Source organism: Biomphalaria glabrata, chromosome 8 (assembly GCF_947242115.1).
Source record: "Biomphalaria glabrata chromosome 8, xgBioGlab47.1, whole genome shotgun sequence".
Taxonomy (NCBI): Eukaryota; Metazoa; Mollusca; class Gastropoda; family Planorbidae; genus Biomphalaria; species Biomphalaria glabrata.
The window spans coordinates 45,790,060-45,801,102 of record NC_074718.1 but is presented as its reverse complement, the minus strand read 5'-3'; the positions used below and the strand labels follow the sequence as shown (position 1 = coordinate 45,801,102).

The window sequence follows — 11,043 nt, the reverse complement described above, 5'->3', positions numbered from 1 at the left end:
CCCCAGCTGTGACCTGCATATTTTACCACATCCAGGGCAAGCATAACCATTGTCTGCAGGTGGTCGATTTAGATTTTCTTTTCGGCGCCTGCGTTTGTCCTTGGCAGCAGATTTTCTTTTGAACTCTACGGCTTATTATTAAACCATTTCTTCTAGCTTCCACTTATTTGGATCCTCAAATCCAAGCCTAGTGCCATGAATAACTCATGAACATAATTTAGCACACTGTTATATGACCAAGGACAAGGCTTATCTTTCAGTAATAATAATTGGATACAAAATGTTTTTAATACCAGATTCTCACTGCCAACCCCTTTAACATACATGCAAATCTATCTACTTATGATAAATTGAACAAATAGTTACTGAGGTTATATTTTATTTAAACATTTGTATATTTAACAAAAAACAATTCTTTTTCATAAAACATGGTTTTAGAACAACAATAACATTAAGAGAAATGACTAGCCAATGCAAAAATATAAATACAAAAAAAAAACACCACTAATTTCAATGAGCTGATAATCAATATCCACAACTAAAAATAAATCTGATGTCTTGAATGATTATTATGCCACATGATTAGAACAAAAATAAACATTTAAAAAGCAATATGTAAAATATATTAAAGCAAAATCTTCTTGCTGATAAAAGACAATACTAATGTTCTATCTTTAACTATTTAAATATTAAGCTATGCTGATTGCAATAAAGCTCTTGATTCCTCAATGGAGATTATAATTTTTTAGATTTATCATAATTTAAGTTGAGCTTTTCAAGCACCCATTAAAAATGAAGGAATCTCTAAGAAACAAACATCAAAAAAATTTAAGATGATTGATTTTCTTGTAATAAAATTTTCCTAAAATGTATGTAAATGTTCCCTTCAAAAAATGTGTTTGAAGTTTTAATTTTTAACTTTCTTTTCTGTCAAAATTCTGCACCACTAAAAGCATTGTTTAATTCCAATAGAATGCCAGGAATAGAAACCTATTAATCAATTGCAGCTGTAGATTTCTTTGTCCAATGTTGTTTATGACTAGAATGTCTAAAGAATGAAAAAAAAACAACCACACGTTTGCTTGTGCATTCATGTAAATAAAACAATTTTTAAAAATCTTGTATATGAAGGTGAAACTCACTGCACTGAGGGATGCAAGTACAAAAAAACATTAAACAGATTTACACAGGGTTAAGATTTATGTCAAGCAATTAAACAGAAATTCATGCACTTTCGTCCAGCGTTAAATATATAAAACTATTTAGAGTGTTTCCTTGTTTGACAACCAAATATTTTTTAGAATACAATGAATTGAAGTTCAAAAAAATTAATTCCTTCAATAAATAGGTGTAAAAAAAAAAAGGCAGAAATGTTACAGGTGACAGTCTCGTCAGGTGGTATGCACTCTGGACCTTTATCTCAAGGGTCCCAGGTTTGAACCCTGCCCGCCATCCAGCAGAAAGTTTGGGCTGGCATGTAATAATCTTCAACTCTGAAGGTACGTCCAAAATGTAAAATAAAAAGTAATTCATATACAGCCAATTTTTTAGCTGCAAGTTCATTAAGCTTTACAATGTACATTTCACAACCACACAGCAAACTATAGGAGGTATAAAGTTCCACAGATAAGTCAATAATATTTGTTATGCTTTGTTTAAGAGTAAAATAAATTTTATAAACTCTGACCTTTTTCTTCTTTGTTCTCATTTTTATGTTGGAGCGTTCAGATGACTAGACCAATATATGAGATGAACTGCGCAGTGGTTTCCAAATCAGGGAGCTCTCCATATAGTTTTCTATCTATTGGGGTGTTTTGGGGCCAGTGTCTTGTATGGGTCTCTTGGTAAAGAGAGCAGTTTTGGAGGACAAAGTCAGCATTCTCAGGTGACCCTCCACATGGATAGATTTCACTGGTTCCAATTTTGAGCTTCTGGTATATATGTTGTCTCATTCTGTTGTGTCTGGTCCTGAGTCGAAAGATTAGACGTTGATCTTGTTGGGATAGCTTATAATAGGCATCATCTTTCTTGTGATTTGGATGAGAGCTTATCCATTTCTCATTTATTTTATTTACTATTAGTTTCTTCTGACCTTATAATACCCTGCACTGCTGCCATTTGATTGTACTAACTTTTAAGATCCTCGGGTTGTATGCATGAAAATATGGTAATAATTAACTAATACTGATTTGATTGATTCCCTATTAGTGCTCACTAATGGAGACACTATAAAATTAGTGGGGTTAAATGTTCAAAAGAGAAAGAATCTGATAAAAATATGGAAACCAAAATTAATGCATTACCTTTCTGTTTATGAAAATTTATGATAAGGCAACACTTCTTAAACACTAATGCAACATAAATTATTTATGAACAATTTTTAATGTAAACTATGCTTTACACAAAACATGGTTCCATTTTTTTACTAATTTATTTGATAGAGTCTACATCTAGTTCAGTTATTTTATCTGGCAAGGCATGGGTTTTCCTTGAAGTCCGGCCAGGAGATTTCTGGCAGCTAAAACTGCCATGGCCTCTCTAGTGCTTTGAGTAGCACTGCCAATGTGTGGAAGCACAAGGCAATTGTCAAGTTTTAGTAATGGACTGTCTGTGGGTAAAGGTTCTGGTGTGGTCACATCTAGCCCTGCGGCTCTTATTTTCCCAGACTTGAGTGCTTCATACAAATCATCCTGATTTACAATGCCCCCTCTACTGCTATTGATAAAAATGGCAGTCTGTTTCATTTGCTTAAAAGCTGTAGCATTAAACAGATGATGAGTCTCTGGTGTCAGTGCACAGCAGGCTATAACAAAGTCTGATCTAGTCAACAAGTCTTCAAAGCTGGTAAATACTGCACCAACTTCTAATGCTTGGGATGGCTTTTCTGATCTGCCACAGTACAAGATCTGAGCGATATCAAATGGCTTTAGACGCTTAGCAACAGCCAGACCTATTCTGCCTAATCCAACAATCCCAACTGTGGCACCTTCCAGACCTTGACCACAGAGCCACATAGGTTTCCAGGTACCCCATTCTCCATTTTCAACAGCTTTTACACCTGGTGAAAAAAATATTTAATAGATTAGTCACACAAAGTGACTTGTAAGTAATAGTAAAAGTCTCATTAAACAGTAAGACAAAAAAATTCAAAATTTTTTTTAAACCATCAATTTCAGACCTAGAGGAAAAAATGCATTCACCTAAGACCCCATTCAAATGCCCCCTTCCTATTCCCCATAGATTTATTTTTGCAAATATCAATTAGTTTTTATTAATTGTAATCATTTATTTATCATTTATTTGACCCCTTTTGAATGCCTACACCTGGGCTTCCACACTACATTCATCATAGTCTGTGAATTATAGAACACGTGAATAAATTAAAAAACATCAACTTCCATCCATGAAAAACACATTTGGTAATCCAACAGGTCTAATAATAATCCATTACCATATATTCATTCTGACAATTCAGTGACTTCTAAATTCTAGATCTATGTCTAAGAGGAAAAGACAGTGGTCTACACACACAAACACGCAAAATCATTATTTTTCTTATATACACACAAATACAGTTTAAATCATTATCATTCCTTTGAGAAAGAAAGAGACTCTTAGATCCATCTTTTTGATGCTATTAGGCAAAGTTTTGTTCTTTACTAAAAGGAAGCAGAAATGAAAATACAAAAAGGCAAATTAAAAATAAGTTTACTTGGGGAAAAAGAAAGAAAATATGCTTTAAAAAAAAGCCTTATTGTTTTTGCTTTTTCTATTTATGTGTTATATATAGAATGCGGCCATTTGGGGAAATACCAAAATAAAATACAAAGGTTTAATAGAAAGCTTGCAGTTTTTCACAAATTAATTGCTGCATTCTGGCTGTGAATCTGTCAAAACTATGTCTTAGCAAACACCTCAAAACTATGTCTTAGCAAACACCTAAGAGATAAAAGGAACGTGTCTGCAAATCCGTATGACAGTTGATGAGATCTCTAGATACATAAGTCAGTCAGTTTGTGGTATTTTGCACTTTTAATAAGATAAGTATACAGTGGCTATAGTAAAAATTGTAATAATTCTAACAGTACTGTTGTGATTGTTGTGAACTCCTAGCCTATGACTTTGACATGGATACATTACGTATGCAATACTTCAAGAAACACCAGGGATGCATTAGAAATAAGAAATATTTAATAAAGCAATAGGAATAAATTATAACAGTAGACAACGCCAACAAAAGCTGATTTCCTAAATATACATTAACTATCAGAACTGCCTTATAATGGCTCCTACTATGCTATCACAAAACTCCGGTCCCCTGTCAACAATAACAAAGCTTCAAGCGCTGTCACTCTGTCCCAACCAATGAACCATTGAAATAATAGTAAAATTAATAAATAAACATAGAATTCTTTCAGTCTTACAACCAAGGTTCTTTGATGTACCGTTTACAATATTATATACAAAACATAATCACCACAAGTACCTTCTTTAATTCTTCGTGATGTAGCAAGCAACAAAGTTACAGTCAGTTCAGCAGTAGCACTTGTCAATATTCCAGGTGTGTAGCCAATTTGAATGTTTCTTTTATGACATTCTTGAACATCAATATGGTCATAGCCAACAGACATAGTAGATACAACACGCAAACTTGGACCTATGGATATCAGAGACAAATAAAAACTAGTCAGTCCATGTTAATTGCATTATAGATTTCCTACATGAAAGACAACTTAAAACATTTGTGAAGCAAAATCTATATGAATCACCTTAACATATTTGAATAACACTTAGCAGCATACACAAACTACTAATAATAAAGCTGTACTGAAAAAAAAACACACATTTAAAAAAATATATTTTTAGTTTTAAATTTAAAAAATAGTCTTGTTATAATAAATAGTCATCTAATAATAATATGTATAGTTTGTCCACCATACTATGATGACCATTTTTGTCATCCAGGGGGGATGAGGGCTCTGCACTGAAGTTTTGTGCCTCCTGATGTGCAGTGAGACCTGTATGAGCCAGGATGTTTAGACAAGCTTTTCCAGCTGGTGCTTGTATCAATTGCCTTGATTTTTCTGGTGCTTTTCTTCTACCAAGGTAGTTTTCTTTTTTTTTTTCACACTGTGGCCACACAATGCTCTAATAATGATAAATACATTAACTACATGTCCAAATTATGGATTTTTTCTAATGGGCTGTAACTTATTTCACTCATGTACAGATGGGTCTAGATTACTATAATTTTAATTGTCCATAAGTTTACCAATACCAAGGTAAAAAAACACTTGATATGACTTAAGTAATTTAAGCACCTACCCCACCCTTTGTATTGTTTTTCTTTGTAACACTAACTATTATCAAAATTTTCTTTTAGGCACTGCAACCTGTTTAGAAACTAACCCTATGATATGCAGAATAAATATTCCCACATACTTATTTATAGAGATGACTTCCAGAATTTCATTCTCATTGTAATTGAGTCATCTTAAAATCATTAGGTCAGTTTTTTTTTTTTTATATTTAGAATAGGCTTATCAAAATTATTTTTAGCTATTTTAAAACAAAAACAACAAAAATTAGCATATTTTTGGCCAGATCATAATTCTCAAAAAAAAGCTTTCTTTAGTTTACTTGAATCTTCAACATTGATCTGGTGCTAATTTTAATTTAACTTTTTTGTCTTGCACAGATGGAGCATCACATTGTGTGTCAGTAGACATTGGTGCATTTATAGCATCAATTGTTTTGCCATATTTTCAAATACTAGATTCTCATGATAACATACTTTGGTTGCCTACTAAGGTTATGACACATTGCCAGTCCTCAGAGAAGTAAGGAAAACAGTACTTCAGATAAGATTATATAATAAATACTACTTTTTTTTTACCCCTTACATATAGTAGGGCTGACTATGTACACACTCTATCTACAGTAGTTTCATGATAAACCTGCAGATGTTGTATTGGAGAATGAAGTATATTTATATATTATACCATTTAGGAGTTTTAAGACTGTTAAGCATTTCTCTGTGCCCAATCAGGTATATGATTCTGTACATAATTCTTCACTCATTAAAATAGCCATGGGGAGGATTATTTATTACAGTTCTTAACTTTAAAAAACAAAAAGGATAATTGGGAAATAGTGTCAAAATAGAAATGATCGTCTATTTCACAATAAGCTTCATTTCCATTTAGATCATCATACAGGATGACATGTTAATGTCAGGCCTATGGAAAGTTAATAACTACAGACCAGCCAGAGTCTGATTTTACTACAATATTTTACAAAACATAAAATGAGTTTAGTCTTGTTACACTGTATGTATGAAAATTTAAAACATATATATAACGTATATATGTCTGAGAACTATGGTTATGATGGTGAGATGTGAGCCGGACATTTATAAGTTGCCTTTGATTTCAACAGAATTCTTAGTCAAATTAACACTCAGTCATGATTCTAGTTCAGACCTTAGACCTTTAGCAACAGATTCTAATTAGCTAAATGAAATGTTTATAGTATGTGCTGGTAACACAAAATAACAAACCTGCTTCATTTAATAGTTCAGCATCAATTGTATCTGTTAATAAACAAAAGAGACCTTGAATGCCTCTAACAGCAGTGAGGTAATCTTTACGTGGTGGTGGATCTTCATGATTCCAGCTCAACACGTCACATTCTGATGCTAATAAAGCAAATCCTTTTTCTGGAATTCTACGGCTAACAAATACTTTAGGTTTAGGCGAAGCATTGGGAACAAGATTCATTGTACTTTTCAAACGCAAATGACTAAAATATGTCCTATAACATCTAGAAGCTCTTTGACCTAGATATGCTTTTCTAAATGTTGAATAACATGCAAGTTGACTAGATTGTCCAATCTCAGCAAGTAGACCAGAAATCATAATAATTTTATGATTGTGTAAAAATGGATCTAGAGAACATCTGTAAAGATATCAAAGTATGTTGGCATTATTAAAAAAACTAGACTGTTACTAGACTCTTAAATTGTTTCCCAAGGACAGATATAACATGAAGGCTTAAATGAGGAAAATGAAAAGAAGGTTGTCTTGAGATAGTATGAGTATGTCTGTATGGTGTCATACCTTTATGGAAAATGTGAAAAATCATGGACCACAGCTGAGAAAAGGTTCAAAAGGTAGAAGACTTTGCAGGTGATCAATCTCTCAAATCATGTGAAATTAATGGAACTAATTGTTCCTAAAATGTGATATGGTAATTGAATAATTGATTTTTCTAAATTTAAAACAGTATTGCCACATTGCAGACCTGCCTACCTAAAAAAGTCTAAATTTGTAACACTGAAGGTCAAAATGTGTATTTTTGCACCTGAGATGAACTCCAATTGGTGGCAAGGCTGGAAGGATCAGTCCTCCCGTACAGCCTTGGCGAGAAACTCTGCTGTTAGGTGTAGTGCCTTTAAGCTCCCATACAGGTCAAGTGACTCTGCAGACAAATCACCCCGCTCTCTGAGCTGCGGACACTCTTGCAAGAGATCCGTCACTGTTTCCACCGACTCTCCACAGTGTCGGCAACGGGCATCAAAATTTGGCCGGAACCGGGCAAAGTAAGCACCAACAGGGCAGTGCCCCGTTCTACACTGCGCAATGATAGATTGTTCCGACCTTTTTAGCCTCCACCATGGATAGTCGCGGTCCGGGCGACGCAAATGCTGCCAGACTCCACTGGCTTTGTTGGAGCCATCCCAGGATTTAAACCACTTGTCATGAACCCACTCTCGGATTAATGTCGTAGCTTGGTTAAACGTACTTGGGGCTAAAAAAGTGGGCACGGCCAGCGCTCCTTTTCGTGCTAGAGCAATATTTTGGCACCAGAATGTGTAACACTTGTGCCATCGACTATTTTGTTATAGGCCTATATATATAGAGAGAGAATAAATCTAGATAGATTTATGTATAAATCATAATCTTAGCCTAAATTATATGAATTCTAGATCTAGACTTACTATTTAATTATTTAGATCTAAATCTACATTTTCTAACTAGATTGTCTAGCTAGATTTAGAAGCTTTACTAGGCTTTAGAATAGATTAGATGTCATGATTAGATCTATATGAGATGCTATATAAGTCAATATAGATATGGACTGGAGAGTGTTACCGATCCCATGGATCCACTACAAACGTAGGGCTACTCCAAACTTTCATAGGCCTATCTTCAACCTTGATATAATAATCTAGATCTAGATCATACTAGACTAGATTAGATCTAGAATGTAGAGAATTGTAAAGTAATGTCTAGCTAGACTCTATAGGGTTGTAGTCTAGACTCTATATCTATCCCTGTATTTAATAAGTAATCTAGATCATAGATCTGCAATGTGTTTTGAATCAATAGAGCTTCGATATTAACTTTTAAAATTAAAATGAATACGGGAATCTGGGATTCTTTTATTGCATTCGACTTTTTTAAAGCTCCAAAACAATTATTTTCTACTAATGAACTTAGTCACGTTGGTGTAGCAGCTAAAAGAATGGTACCAACCTGCCACTCCCTCACTCTTGCGTTCTTCATTTCTAGACTAAATGAGCATCTAATTGCTAGCAAGAACCAATCAACCTATCTATATAGATCTGGGCACACAATGTGTTCACTCCAACTTTTCTGATCCCTCCCACTCCCCATAGTGTGACTGCTTGGAAGCTAGTCTAGAAAGGAAAAAAAAACGAAATGCGTAACGTGATGGGTTACATTCGTATAAATATTGCATACTGGCAGTCATTTTTGTGAGATTTTGTATAACGAATACGCATTTTGCATAAAGGTCTGATTGCAAGTATTGGGAAAGTAGGGTACTGGATTTTGATCTGATAGATCCAGATGGAGAGCACAAGCATAAAGTTTAGTGAAGGAAAGGTTAGGGTCTGGATTGCAGAAGTAGATCTATACACACCAAAAGTAGAAAGAAGGGTAAAAGTGCTGCAATGTCTGGTGATTACAGATGCCGACCTGTGCCTGTGACAGCAGCGAGCAGCTAGCTGTGTTGTTAGAGTTAGTGTGTATCAACTACTTGAACTATGTCTAATCAACTCTAATCAAGGATTGTTCAGCCATTTAAATAATAATTTAATTGATAATTTTATTTATAAACTAATAAAGGAACATACGGTCACATACGGGATGATACGCATAAGTCATGATAAGTTTTATTTAATAATTTAGGTCTTTATTAATGATTATCAATTGATTATCATATGATTATGACTTTAACTTTAAGTTATGATTATGAATTATGTCTAAAAAAAAACTATTTGAAAATGAAACTAGAGTACTAGTAGTACTACTGAGTACTAGACTAGTAGGTAACTAGCTACAGTAACAGTTATTGAGTTAACTAGAGTGGTCTAGAGTCTAGAGTAGAGACTAATCGTCTAATCAGATCTGAAATAAAAAAGGTCGAAGTCTAACTAAAGACTAAACTAAAGTATTTCACATTTGTTTATTTGGTTTATTTTTGTGGTCGGTGTCTTATAATTATTATAATATCTTCTTTGTGATAGTATTTAAGTATAAGTACATCAATACCCTAGAAATTATTCTAGATCTAATATCATGTCAATATTATTTAAATATAGATCTATACATAAAATAATACCGGTAAGCTACCATCAATGTTGTTGATGTAAATTACAAATAATCCAGATTGATCTCCCTTGTCTGAGAGTTTGCCAACTATAAATCTGAGTCTATCTGCAAAAGAGCCTACAGTTCAGCAGCAACTCTATATCTCTGAAGTTGAACAATAAATCTAAAATTTAAATCTATACTAATCATGAAGTTTAAAATAGAATCGAAAAGTAGTTAGTCTGTTGTATTTATTTAATTCTACACTGACATACACACATGTTATTTTGAATATAAAATTAAAAAGTATTAAAAATATGCTTAAAAATTTAAAATAATGCGGAAGTCTGTTGCAAGTTATTAAAGAAATTGATCTTTTTTTTTATATTATTATGGGCATACGCTGGCAAGATTACATTACAAATAACTATGTTCTGCTGGAAGCCGGTGTGGACAGTTTAGTAGAACTAACTACCATTTGACAGCTGCGCTGGCTCTGACACTTATCCCGCATGGGAGACGACTGCGTGCCAAATGCAAAAGATCTTCTTTGGCGAGATTAGAAGAGGACGGCGTAACAGAGGTAGCCCCCGTAAGCGCTACAAGAACTCAACTCAGGCGCCATTTCGCCCTCACTGGCATAGAGGAAAGTAGCTAGCCGCAGATAGCCTCTGAGACAGTTCTTCTTCTTATACGTTACAGATATACGTTACTTCAAAAGAGAAGATAATTATAAGCATTATACTTCTTATCTTATGAAATACATGCATGTTAATCAATGACTTAAATTCTGCCAAGTCACTGGTTTTCCTGGCTGACTCGGGCAACCCATTCCATGCTCTAATAGCATTAAGGAAGAAAGAGCATTATTGTACAAATTTGCCCTAGCAAATGGAACAAGGAGTATGCATTGTGATGCATCAATCTAGTCATACATGATGATCAGTGGCTTAAACTTTATTAATGGTTTTCCTGACTGATTCGTGCACTCCTATTTCATGCTCTAATGGTAGCCCCCTACTAGAAAACAATTGTACATGTCCGAGTTTGTCCTAGTAAATGAAATAAGAAATGTGCCTTTAAAATTCGCAAGCATACAATAATTAGTCCAGGAGGTTTGCATCGTTTTATTGTAGTGTCTAGATTATTGTACTGAGGCTTCAGGAGACAACCTCGAGGAAAAATCAGGAGTGAAGCCCCTTAGGCGTTGGGAATAGCAAAAACTATGACATTCCCTCCGGCATCTTCTGCAACTGAGCTGGTTCCAAATGTAATTTGAGGCGTTCCTTTGAATCTCATCAGCAAGGTCGAGAGAGGGATCATGACGCATGGGCTACCCATGACCCCTTTATCTAAGGCCCACAAATGCGCACCGGAGAGGGACGAAGGTATGTGGTATGCATGGAGACAATGTGCGTGCTGGGAC

The 11,043-nt window shown here is 34.3% G+C and overlaps 1 protein-coding gene across 4 annotated transcripts; it reads right to left on the bottom strand.

Annotated features, from left to right (window-relative positions):
• Positions 1–1,687: 1,687 nt before the first annotated feature.
• LOC106051204 (glyoxylate reductase/hydroxypyruvate reductase-like) lies at positions 1,688–9,761 on the bottom strand. Of its 4 annotated transcripts, none has more exons than XM_056037375.1 (4): positions 9,660–9,761; positions 6,560–6,957; positions 4,487–4,657; positions 1,688–3,058 (listed from the first exon to the last, which is right to left on the bottom strand). In XM_056037375.1, the coding sequence occupies exons 2-4, from the start codon at positions 6,915–6,917 to the stop codon at positions 2,460–2,462; spliced, it is 1,128 nt and encodes a 375-aa protein (XP_055893350.1). In that variant the 5' UTR covers positions 6,918–6,957; positions 9,660–9,761; the 3' UTR covers positions 1,688–2,459. The 4 variants fall into 4 exon arrangements, with proteins under 4 accessions (XP_055893350.1, XP_013061809.2, XP_013061810.2 ...); XM_013206355.2 differs by having other exon boundaries at positions 9,649–9,737; XM_013206356.2 differs by having other exon boundaries at positions 9,571–9,703.
• Between the last annotated feature and the right edge of the window lie 1,282 nt (positions 9,762–11,043).